Here is a 13087-nt window from a genome sequence, read left to right on the forward strand (position 1 = left end):
ATCAAATGATCCTTTGGATGATATGTCACCCTTTGTACATTAAATTGAAAAGAAAAGTTAATAAGTTAAAAAGGTAAAAACCTAAGTGGAAAAGTTAAAAAGCTAATTGAACAGTTAAAAGGTTAACAAGCTAACTTAAAAGTTGAAACTCAAGTTGACTGTATCAGCATTAATGATTTAACATTATATATATATATATATATAAAGTGTTTCTTTCCCTCTGAGTGTTTTTCATGAATGTACCCTTTGTTATTTTTTGTAACATGTTATCAATTGACCATTTTTTGTCATTACATAGACCTTGATTTTTTCCATTAAATATACATATTTTTAAATGTCACAAAAGTAATAAGGTCTTGTCTTAGCTTAATGTTTTGTGGGGGGTTTTCTAAGTATTTCACTGAGTGCCATATAAAGGAGTTGCACAAGGGAAGAGTGTCTGTGAAAATAAGATTTCTAAGAACTGCTGTCTTTCAACTTTCAAATCAGCATTTGTTTCTAGGAACTACTCTGTAACAACACTTACCGGGTGCCCTTTAGGATATTTATAGAATGAAAACCAACAGGTTTCCCTTTGGTGATTTGAAACTAATCGGAAATAGGCGGTGTCATAGGAGGAGAAATTCAAAAGAGAAACCACCCCACCTGAGGATGATATTCTCAGAAGAACAAGCAATGAGCAGCTCTCTGCTAGATGGGTATCTCTGCTGAAGCTCCCTGAACTGCAGAACAAAAACACATAGCAGCAAGGTACAGTCTCAATGATCATAACAGTTTACATTTAGTCAGACGCCTTAAAAGTTATTTTGTATAATTTAAGCAAAAAAAAATTTATTTTACTTTTGTACCTAAATGCAGTGTAGAACCTATCATTCTACTTTGCTGAAGTAAAGGATATCAGTTTGTACTTTTAGCACAGTCATTTTTTCACAGGTATCTGTGCTTTTATGTATGTAAAGAATGTGAGTACTTTTGACATCTATTGTCAAAGGGTTGTAGTGGAATTTTAAACTAATTAATAGAGACTGCATCTCACCTGCAGATCACTGGTTATTTGCTACTTAGGCCATTTGCACCTCCAAAACATTAACTTCAATTTTATGTATTTGTCTAACAGTTAATATAACAAAATATATCCTTATTACACACACATGAAAATACATTGTATTTTTGTTACATTTTGCATGGATTTAAGATGACTTACATTTATATCATAATCAGTGTTGATTTTGTAGCTATGAGATGTGATTACAATAGGTCACAGACTGTTTTCCACTGAAAGCCTCAGGATTTCTTTTACCCAGATAAAAAAAAAATCCTAGAGGTTATTTCTGTTTCTGCTGCTCAGACAGTGTCACAGAACATCTATTATATGACTGCAAAAATGTAGATATGACTGTACTGGATTACACATTAATTATTTCTGTACTTTGCTCTCTTATACGTCAAAAGTTTGCACAAGATTAAGCATGACACTTCCTTGTGCAGTTTTATTGCAGGTGGTGATAAGTCATCACACGGCTCGATAAAGCATAACTCTTCCTTTTCTGGGAGAACCATTTGTTCCCCTGTTTGAAATTAAAAACAACGTCATATTCCTAGCAGGCCAAACGCCTGTAACTTAATACAAATAACATAATAATATTCACATTTTTCTAACAGTTCCATCCTATTTATCATTTTATTTACAAGTGAAGCTTAACTTTAACCTATTTTAAGTACTCGTTACTTGAATGGCGCATTTTCAATGAGACTGTCATTTTGTTAAGCATTTAATAAGGTAAAATTTAAACTACAGGTTTAACTTCTTCTAGAGGGATTAGTGTAAGCATTTGATATTGAAACATTTCATTTCCCATAGTTTTAGCAACAATAGATTTTAGGCATGGGATTACATAGGCAGTAAAAACACAAAAAATTATAAGAATATTGATAAAAGGTGTCATTATTTTTAGCAAGAGTGGTCACCACAGTCCTGATATGAGCCGGGATTTAGAAAGGTCAACCCAGTCTCATGGGAAAATGTACCTCCACTACGTCGGTCAACACTGCAAAACGTAGTGGAGGTACATTAATGGCCATTTTTTTGTGGTACTGTTACATTTCTTCTGCCTATACCCTTTCTATTGTTTTGCGTCCTAGTCACGTGACTTTCAAGATTCCAGCTGGGAGAAGAAAAAATTATATATATGGCCGACATTCGCTTATTTTTTTGTGAAAAGATTAATAACTTGAGTTTGTTTTTGCATTAAAATGAATTTTGATTACATTTCTAGTGAGAAATGTATAGTTTGTTGTTAGAATATTTACTCAGGGAATGTACATATTCACTTGCTTGTTCATTTCTTGCAAAGATTTTTCAAGATAATGTGAAACTGTAACGTTTTGGTATAAACATGGCCGAGATTTCGTAGTGGAGGTACATTTTCCCATGAGACTGGGTTGGAAAGGTCATTCTTAGAGGAACAGCGCCCTGGCACATGGCTTGTTGCCGATTCTTTAAGGCAGACCTAGCTTGAGTAACATGAGTTTCATTAACATCAGAAAAGTATGTACAACAGGAAGTTTTAATCATCAGGCACACACCGCCTTGGCTAGAAGTAACATGTCCACAACTGTTCTGTTTTGCAGTACTATTAAACGCATTTCACTTGTTTGTTTTGTCTTTTATTGGTGTCTATCATTGCATAGTGCAGTGTCTTGATCATCAACATGGATTTGCCAACCCCCAACCGTGGGAAAAGTGAAAGTCCTATTTTGTTAGCTGTGCTCCAGTCTGAACCCCATATAGAATCATAGGGTCTGAACGCATAAACTGGAATGCACATGATGCAAAACAAAAAGTCTGTGAGGCGTTCATGGGTGTTATGTATAAGGTAGCCGGCTTGGCAGACTTACACACGACAGATCACACATAGCAATCTGTCTTGTTATGCTGCAGAGCTGGTTGTCAACATGGTGGTTTGGGATATCACCCAGTCAAATCTTTATGGCAGTGGAGAGGATGAACCTTTCCTCTCTCCTTCAGCTGGTCTGGACTGAAACAGATAGATCTCCATGGGAACCCTGTTTTTGCTAGGTTAGCAGCGTCTGCCACAGCGGTCCATTGCTTTTTCTGTTCGTCTCCAATTTGTGCTTGATGTTAAAATATTACGTCTTGTGGGGTTCTGCCTGTATAATTCGCCCTTATTTTTCCCCAATGTTTTCCCAATGATAACTGTAAGGCTTGTCCAAACTCATGCCCATTTAAACAATATTAGTTATAATTTCCCTCCATGTTATGGATCCATATTGCTGATTCTTTCTGTGGAGAAATTACACCTTCCACAGCCTTTCTAGCTTCCTCTAACAACCACAGGCGGAAAACTGGGATTGTTGGAGGCTGCTGATCTCCTACATTAGGATTTGTGACCTGCAAATATTCTGGAGATAATTGATGATCTGCTTTACTCAGTTCATCCAAGTCTGGGTACAGATTTGGAATATGTCTGGGGGGGTTAAGGGATTTATGGTGTTTGTGGTCTATCTTCTTCATTCACTACCACAGCTTGCTTGACTGAAGACCTTTTTTGGCGTGTTCTTTTTTTGTTTAGAACCTAATATTGTGCGACACAAAACAGATGCTGGTGCACTGCAGTCGCCGCTTCACCAGCTGCCCCACCTGTCGCCACACCTCCTCGTGCTGGTTGAGGCTGTCTTCCTCTATACTGTGTTTCATTATTTTCTGGACGGATGAACATAACATTAAATCTTTTTATTTTTTGTAAAAACCTCCTGTCTACTTTGCGGATGTATTAAGAAACACCAAGATATTTTGACCTCTTTATTTATTTATGATCTATTTTATACTTTCCCTTCCACTTCTGCAAGTATTTTAAATCAATTGGATCAATAAACTTTTCATACCCTCTAGGATCTCCCCTCTTAATTTGTCTTGCATCCAGTTTAACTTTTTTAGTGTGTTTACAGGACTTTACCTTACAGGACTTTAACCTGTTTATTTAACTTTTTTTTTTTTTACCGGTGAATTTTAAATGCTTTTGCAAAAGACTGCTTGGTTTGGTTGGTTCTCTTGGGTCAGATCCCTTCAATCCCTTTTTTTTCTCTCTCTCTCTCTCTTTCTCTTTTTTTTTGAGTTTTTACAGCACTAGTGGTTCATTTTTCTGACTGTAGGCTGACAGGAAAGGTGGTATGAGAGAGGGGGAGAGACATGCAGCAGAGGAGCACAGGTCGGATTTGAACCCAGGTGTGTTGGGCCGAGGAAAAAGGCCTCCATACAAGGGCCATGCGCACTAACCATTGCGTCACCTGCACCCATGGTGGATGCTCACGGAGTTCAAACTGATCCTGAAAAGATCTCTGCTCTCAAAGTTGGCTACTCCCATCTAATTTCAGAGAGCAAAGGCTTACAAAATAGAACTGTCCAAACTGGCTCACCGTCCCAATCATTCTCTTGCAAAACAATAGACCAATGAGTGTGAAACAGGATTCCAAACGATAATCTAAAAGCTGAGATGTGGACCCATCCTTGCCTTTGCAAACTTGCAACTTCCTTATGTATTGCATCCTGATGCTTGTCACGATGGGTTGTGTGCTTTATCATGTAAAGGGGGGAGTGACTGCATATGCTAGTCGGGGGCTTTTGAGGAGTGAACAAAACTATCCCACACATAAATTGGAATTCTTAGCCCTCAATTGGGCTGTGTGCGAAAAGTTTTGTTATTATCTTTACGATTCCAGTTTCAGTGTACTGACTGGTAATAATTTGCTAACTTACATTTTAACAACAGAAAAGTTGGATGAGGCAGGACAAAGATAGCGTTCAATGAATGGTGTTCACTGAATGTGTTCATATTTTTAGTAAACAGTGAACTGAATGGACCAGTCTTGAAGTGATGAACATGCACAAGAGCGACATTCACTGTGAGAAAATATAAGCAGAATAAAAAATAAAAAAAAGACTCAACTTAAAATGTCCCTGACTGGAACCAAACTGCTTTACATACCTTAACATATGCACGGCAAACTTTAAAGATTGCCTGCAACACAATTACTTATTGCACATATTAAACAACAACTGTAGTGTAATTTACAGTAATAAGTAAGGAACATTGCAATGAATAAACCGCAAATGCATGAATTCCAGTACTTTGAAAGTGTCCTTCTAATCTTGTAAACAGCGTTAAGTGAGAGAATATGAGGAAACATTTATTTAATTAATAATGTATGTCTCACATGTCCAAACAGACATGCCATAGCAAAACATGGCATAGCAAACATTGAGTTAAAGGCATTAACAGGTGGTGTAGATCTGGTTGATAAACTGACAGGAAAAGACAGGAAAACGTTACTGATCTAGAACAGAAGTACCGGTACAAGACATATCCAACAGAAGAAAAGATGGAAATGGAAGGAACAAAAGCAGACTAACTCAGAGACTTGAGATTGAGGGTAAAACTGAACTGAGAAGTAAAGAAATGCATTTAAAAAATACGACAGATAAGAACAAAAAGAAGTGAATTAAATGGAAAAACCCACATCACAAAATACCAAAAGAAGACAAAAATATAAAACAAAACTAATCAAGTATAAGCTAACCCTAACAAGGAAAATGTAAGCAGAAATACACCACAATTAAACTAAGGAAGAAAAAAAAACACATTTACCTGACAATGATGAGAACTAAGACACAAAAGGATATAGGAAAAATTTAAGATTTAAAAAAGGGTTATCACAATAAAAGTTCCAGGTAACATCAAAGGACTTTGACATGACTGCAGCTGAGGGCTGGAATGCAGATGGATTGGTAAATCAAGAATTTTGTCTTATGACTGAATTCTCAAATCATCATAACAAAGCAGAAAATCATCAAACAATACAATAAAACAACTTCTAAAAGTAATTGTTTTCTAAATATTATGAAATATCTGCTTTATTAAAGGGATCATAGAATAATTATATAGGGTATCTGGTGCTGGTCCTTAAGGTCTCTGAGTAGGGTGTGTAACATTGGTTGGGCTGAAAATGGCATATTTGCTGTACTTTGAGCCCTAATGCAAGCCTGGTAACAAGCCCTAGAATGAAACAACAGGTTTTCTTACTTTTATTGTATGCTCAAATGAGCTGTGCACTGATTGGTTGGTTTACAACGAGCAAAGCTGCTGATCAAAGATGCATCATAGCAACAAGCACTCACTCACTGAAACATCAAATTGTTGATATGGTAGGGTGACTGTTAGGTTTATTCAACGATGATTATAAAGTTAATGTGTGTGCATATGAAACATTGAAGTCCTGCTTCCAGCCAGTTAGACTTTACAGGGTCATTTCAGGATCATTTCACTCTATGACCTGCCTCCAGCCAGTTGGTCATAAAGCAGACTCATGCTGTTTTAGGACCTGCATCCAGCTAGATAATCATTACAGGGTCTTCTGTCCTAAGACCACCCATTTGCTTATGATCTGTTAATAAAAGACTCTGCTGTTCTGGTGGGGGGGAGAAAGGTGCTGAAATGTGAGCAGGCAGCCTTTCTCCTCCTGCAGGAAGCTGTGTTTGAAAATCCCTTGGTGTGTCAGATTAATTTTTTGTCCTATCTGAACTCACAATTTTTTGAAGCTAACAGTGACCAGACATCCTCTTTTTCCCGGAGATGTCCTACTTTTCATATCTAAAGAAATGTCCTGGGGAAATTTTAAACTCATTCGGGATTTTGGTCGACTACAGTGCAGCACGTACTCGAAACACACCGGGCACTCACACATAGCTGTGAGCTCCGGTGTGAGTGCCCAGGTCGGGTGAGGTCACTCTGTCCCCGGCTGACTCCCTGCCCCCTCTTATCCCATTTCATGTCTGACTGCTTTCAAGATCAATTAGAAAAAGGCCACTTGAGCCAAAAAATAATCTTAAAAAAATAACACTGATTCTCAATGAGACTCATCTAAATCACAAGAAAATAATTTTTAATCAACGCCATTTTTTATCTGTCCAGCTAATTTTTTTTTTGAAAGAACCTCAATTATTTTTCTATTTCCAGGTTTTAAAATAAAGAAAAACTTTCAACATTTGCAAAAAAAAAAAAAAATGTTGGTTACATCTATTTCTACGGGATGTTGATATTTATGTAAAATAAACAAAAAAAGCATAATTTAAAACCTTTCAAGAAAACAAAATCACACTTTCAGAGTCCATCTACATCGATCTACACTGAAAAACATTTAAACATTCATTGTACAAGTTAAACATACAGTAACTTGTACAATGAATAGTTACTCTGGAACATAAGCTGTCTCAATATAAGTTGTGAACTCTAAGTTTATGTTTTTGCAAGAGATTCAGTTGCTTTTGCCCATAAGTTACCAAATTGAAGAAATCTTCTTTTGTTGTCTGATGCAGGTGATTTTACCCCTAAACTGTTAAGTAATTTGTGCCTTAATATATTTTGGAAGGATGTGAGATTGGGTGTTTTTTGCATGATCGTTTGTCCTGAAAATACTTCAAATCACTGAATATGTTGTTGCGTTTTCTAATCTGTAGTTGTGTTTAAAGATTTGTTGATGTGGTTTGCACTTCAGGGCCACCGTAAAAAAAAAATAATAATAATAATTTAAAGCAATGCTCAGTTTACATTTTTAGAGATGCTAATCCCTTTTTGGTAAATAATGTTAAATCTAAATCTTTAACAAGGATTGTAATCTGTAGATTCGGAAAATTGGCTACCCACTTTCGAAAGTTGCTATACTACAAAAGTTGCTATACTACAATAACCAGTTTTTGGTTTAAGTGACCAATCTGTATAGGTTTACCCTTTTACCAATATGGATTGGGTAAAAACACTAACAAATTATATTTGTTGTCTTAACCAAAAGATTTGGTTGGACACATAACTTCGAACCAGAATAAAACCAAAAACTGTGGAAAATCTATTATTTTTGAATAAAAAGTACTAACACATTTCATTTTGCTCATCATTGCTCAATTTGCAAAAGCACTTTCACTGTCTGCTTGAGCTTATGTCACTAAAATGACAGAAAAAAGTGTACCTTAAAAGATTGTTATTTTCAAAGACAATTTACACGCAAAAGCTCACAAAATATGTTATACACATCAATAATGAACATTTAAAAGGGACTTAAAAAAAACAAATGAACAAAAAAAAAAAAAAATGCAAACATCACAGATCATATTGCTACTTATAGTTATGCACTCCACCAGTCAATGGTGTCATGTTCACATGAAGCTTTGAAATTAGTTATTCGAGGCCACAAGGTTAAATGCCTCATGAGGCTTCATCTCACCATCAATATGAATAAGCCACAGAGCACAGAGCTGGAAATTAACCAGTGTTTTATTCATTTTGGACTTAAATGAATTTATAGCTACAAATCTATGACATACATGGATTCTTGGACGATTTAAAATTATAATCAATAAAAAAAAAACTCAACTACAGAAATAGATTGACCTAAACACCATAGATTTACAGCCTTAAAAGGAGTTTTCAATCATTCTTTTAATTTTTATTCCTACCAAGCAGCAACCAGCGGTTTCTACTATTTATTAGCTCAGTTTATTTTACATTTTCAGTTCTCATCTTTGGAAAAACAAATATCGAAGACGTATTTTTATTTTTTTTTTACCTGGGCAAGAACCAAACATTAATCCCAAAGATCAGCCCAATCCAAATTATTCGATTAACATATTTACAGCACCATAACGGCAGCTCCACATCGCTTGCAACCAGAGTATTAAGACACAAATAACAACACTTAGATACAAAAATGGGCATGAATTAGAAAAAGGATTTCCATGTTTCTTTGAAACATGGAAATGGTAACCAATGCATGCAAATGGTAACCGATGAGTTTGCTTGGAAAACATTTGCATGTTTTCCAAGCAATACAAGGCCTTGTCTATATAAGTCTATATAAGGAACTCACTCAGTCTATATACAGTAAGACTCAAACTCACTGCAGATCCAGACATTTGAATTGAGAAAGCTTCCTGGAGAGGTGGCGAAACGTCTTCAAATCTTGGAAACCAAGTCCAGTGGATATTTTTTTGAACTTTTACGGAATGACTATGACCTGGATGACTGAGAATCTTCATCAGCTTAACTGCCATTGCATTCCTAAAAACAAACAAATAGAATATTTGTTCATCAAGAAAAAGTAAATGAGATCTGATGTATGATGGAAAATTTGGACATCATAAAAGCATTTTCACTGTAATTAGTTATTTTGCAAGTAATACTAAAATGTGTATAATATATCTTTAATTTGCATTCAAATCCTGGTTTGACTAACCCCAATAAAAAAGCAAATGATTTAATGGAAATGCCATTCTCCAAACTTCTCATACTCCATTTTAATATCATTCTAGTATTTTTGTATAACCAGACAACACAAGAATATGTGTGTTAAATGACCTAATTGCCCATGTTTTCTCAAACACCATACACTTAATGGGTCCTTAACAAAATCAGAAATTCTAAGACGGGTAAAAAAATATACCTTACTTTCAATGTGCAATCAGATTCCTTTCCATAAAAGATCTGTCTATTCTCTATTCATAATCTATTCATCAATCTGTCCTCATGTGGTCTGGCAGCAGTGTGCCACAGTGAGCTTGTCGCAGATATTTTTGATATATGCCCAATTTTGAAGCGTGGTCTGTGCTATGTTATTCAATGGCACAAGTCAAGAGGTACAATCACAAACTAGGTGTTGTCTAGACACGGCCGAGGCGGTGAGGAAGTGGAAAAACACAAGTTTGTGAGACAACGGAGGGAGATGCGGGCGGAAAAGAGCTGGGATCCAGGTGGAAAAGGGTCCCAGCGTTCTTGCCCACCTCGTCCTTCTAACTCGTCCAACTTCACAAGTCCTTTTCCACAATGGTGGTCATACAAACAAAACAAGCCAGCAAGGTACCAAACAGGAAATACGCATAGTGTAGAGCAGATGTAGATTTGACCAATCAGAGGCCTCCTGTCTGCGACACTGTCTGTGGTCACCTACAATTTTGTCTGCAGTAGGGATGGGGGCATATATACTTCAACACACACGCAGATGACCTAGTTTCTAAGCAATTAGATCCAGCAGTGTTTAAACAATTAAACAAACGGACATTGGAACATAACTTTATTACAGTATATACAGAGGTACTACGAGCAAGGTGAAGTGAAACAGAGATTTCTGGCCCAGAGGGAAAACAACAGTACAATTGCACTTCGATAACCTCTGGAGAATGAAAAAGACACCTTATTGACAGATAGAGGGGAGACCAATCATACATTTTAGGTATTTTATCAAAAATTGTATTTATCACAGGGTACAGGATATTTAGAAGATATAGGGAGCGTTTGATTTTAAAGGCTGCATCCTCCAGGGACCCAGTCTATCTGGACTGGATCCTTCAAGGTCCAAAAATGCAAAGGCTAAAAAAGGCTAAAATGCATAGCAATGTGGAAGCTATCGACTCGTGTCTCTAATAAATGTAGATGTTAGAATATTGGCCATGACACTGGCCTTAAGACTGGGATCATCATCTCAGTCTTCAGACCAAGTTGCTTTCATTCAAGGTAGGTAATGAGCAGATAATTTTCCGGGTTACTTCATTTAATCTCGCAAATAAGGAATAGCGCTGAGCCTGTGGTCACTTTCTCTCTCGATGCTAAGAAAGTGTTTGATACAGTGGAATAGAAATATTTGTTCAGGACACTATCTAGGTTCGATTTAAGCTCCTCATTTAGAAAATGATATGTTTTCTTCCATTTTCCAAACCCCTTGTCCCAGTTCCCTTAGAGGGGGGGGCTCTATTTTCCCCACTGTTGGCATAGCTCTGGATATAGATACAGGGTTTTTCAACATTATTTAAACTTTATTCCAAAATTTTCAAGTATTTTTAATGAATAAGAATAAATGCTCGAGGAGTTATTATTATTATACCATGAAACATGGTTAAATGTCTTTTCTTACTAACAGCACTATTTGGACAGTACTTATTATTGCTAGTGCTGACACATTTCTGCTATATTCTGATCGAGCCCTAAATTCATGAGAAAGGTCTCCAAGTAATCCCTCTTTTCTTCTACAGGTTTCGTTGGAGCAACATTATTCCAAACTCTGCACAACAATGCTGCCAGCTATGTCCTCGTCTTTGGAGAACAGTCAAACTGGGAGATTGTTGGCCATCCTAGAGGAGTGGGACAAATCATCTGACCAACACACAGACAACACTAAGATGTACTTCCTGCTTTTGTTCATCAAGTTTGGACTGGAAACAGTAGTTTTATATGCATGCAACCCCAAAAAGTATAAATACTTCCTGAGTGTCTTTGGCCTGTCTATTGTCCTGGCTGATTTTCTTCTTGCATGTTTAATGGGAGCTGCCTTGGTCCTTGGAGCTGAGAAGTCTCTAGCCTCACCCTGCTTCCTCTTGGCCAATGCCTCAACAGCTTATGGAGCTCTGCCACTCCCCATTATGCTCCTGGGCTTTGTGGACTACTGCTTAGACGACATATTAATGAGCAACCATTCAGTTTTCTGGAAAACACTCAGGAATGTCATCCTGACACTGCTGGTTTGGGTAGTTGCTGTTAATTACTCCTTTCATTCCAGTTATGTTGAGCCTGTGGAACTGGAATCTATGACGGGGAAGGTGCTTGTCTGTGAAGTGACAGAGTCAAGCCTAATTTCAGCCTTTATTTTGGGACTTTTCACTTTAAGCCTCCTAACGCTGGTGCCATTTTGGTTAAGAGCACCTCAGTGGGTGAGAGAAGTTGACGAGTCGCTTGAAGCTCGGGAGAAACAGAGGAACGTGGGAAGTGACCTGTTCTTAATATCAATCTGGAATCCCAAACCGTTAATAAATGCCAGACTAGAGGAACATCTGGATAACAGGCTAATGAACCTTTCATTATGGTTAACAAAACTGCTGAGATTTTTATTTTTCTGGACGCCACATCTGGTGATGTCTGCTTGTTGTATGATCTTTGGCTTTGGACTACCTGCATACCTCGGATTCAACCTTCTGTGGCTTGAGTGCTCCAACGGCCTCCTGGTTGGTTTGGTGTTTTGGGCAAAGTGCAACACAAAGGGGGCTTACAGCAGTTTACCAGAGAACGTTTTCTTATGGCATGTCTACTGGGATTTGAGCAGAGATATACAGCCTGTTCTGCCTGTTGCTGTGCTTAATCCCTCATGTAAAAAGAAAAACATTTCCCTTAACGTGTAGAAACAAAACAACAAGAACCCCTAATGTTGTAGATTACATAAAGATAATCTCGGGTAAGAATTAGACAGTGATCTAAATCTGTGGCCGATGCTTCAGTCTTCTCATAGTTGAATGTTTTTAATAGCGCTGTCATACTTAAGCTATTTTACGATTTAGCAGTGTAATGCCCATGAAATGTCACAAGCCAGTGTCCTGAGGGGGGCAGCAATGCACCCACAGGCACCCAGCCTGCATAAAAAGCAGTGATGGGCAGTAGCGCCGCTACATGTAGCGAAGCTATTAGTTTAACTACATGTTCCAGTAGCTTGACCGTAGCGTCGCTGCTTTATTTATCAAGTAACTTTCCTGTAGTGACGTTATTGCTTTGATCAAGTAGCAACGTAGCGTCCACAAACGCTACAAAATCCAGGGCATAACTAAGAAATGAGACCAGGTTTTCTATTTTGAAATAACAATCAGAGTTATTCGTTGGACATTCACGCATGAGCCTCTATTCTGCCTCTTCTGTGTGTATCTACCGAAGCATGCGCATGCGTACTGCAGTGGAACTCAATGAATGACACACACAGACACACACAGACACACAGAGCCACACACTCAGGATGGAGGTGGAGACAGGAGCAGAGCGAGAAGAGCAGACAACTGTCGCTACCACACCGTGGCCTTATCTTCAGAGATTATGAAACTTGTTGAATCCTCAGATAAAAAAAATAAGTGTACAGATGTCTGCTTTGCAATAAAAAAAACAAAAACAAAATTGTTGTCAACGTCCAGGACATCCAAAACCAACCTAAGAACTCACATTCAGGTGAATCACTAATTTCCCTCCTGCAGTATGCAAGTAAAAATATCTAG

The 13087-nt window shown here is 37.4% G+C and overlaps 1 protein-coding gene across 1 annotated transcript; it reads left to right on the forward strand.

The window, feature by feature from the left end:
- The first annotated feature begins 640 nt into the window (after window positions 1-640).
- LOC107086655 lies at window positions 641-13081 on the forward strand. The gene is made up of 2 exons (XM_015377746.1): window positions 641-750; window positions 11093-13081. The coding sequence occupies exon 2, from the start codon at window positions 11132-11134 to the stop codon at window positions 12230-12232; it is 1101 nt and encodes a 366-aa protein (XP_015233232.1). The 5' UTR covers window positions 641-750; window positions 11093-11131; the 3' UTR covers window positions 12233-13081.
- The last annotated feature ends 6 nt before the right edge of the window (window positions 13082-13087 follow it).

Source organism: Cyprinodon variegatus, unplaced genomic scaffold (genome assembly GCF_000732505.1).
Source record: "Cyprinodon variegatus isolate N-32 unplaced genomic scaffold, C_variegatus-1.0 Scaffold158, whole genome shotgun sequence".
NCBI classification, from domain to species: Eukaryota; Metazoa; Chordata; class Actinopteri; order Cyprinodontiformes; family Cyprinodontidae; genus Cyprinodon; species Cyprinodon variegatus.

Excerpts from the sequence above, each read along its gene's own strand:
- LOC107086655 (XM_015377746.1), top strand. The coding sequence starts at position 11,132 with ATGCTGCCAGCTATGTCCTCGTCTTTGGAGAACAGTCAAACTGGGAGA.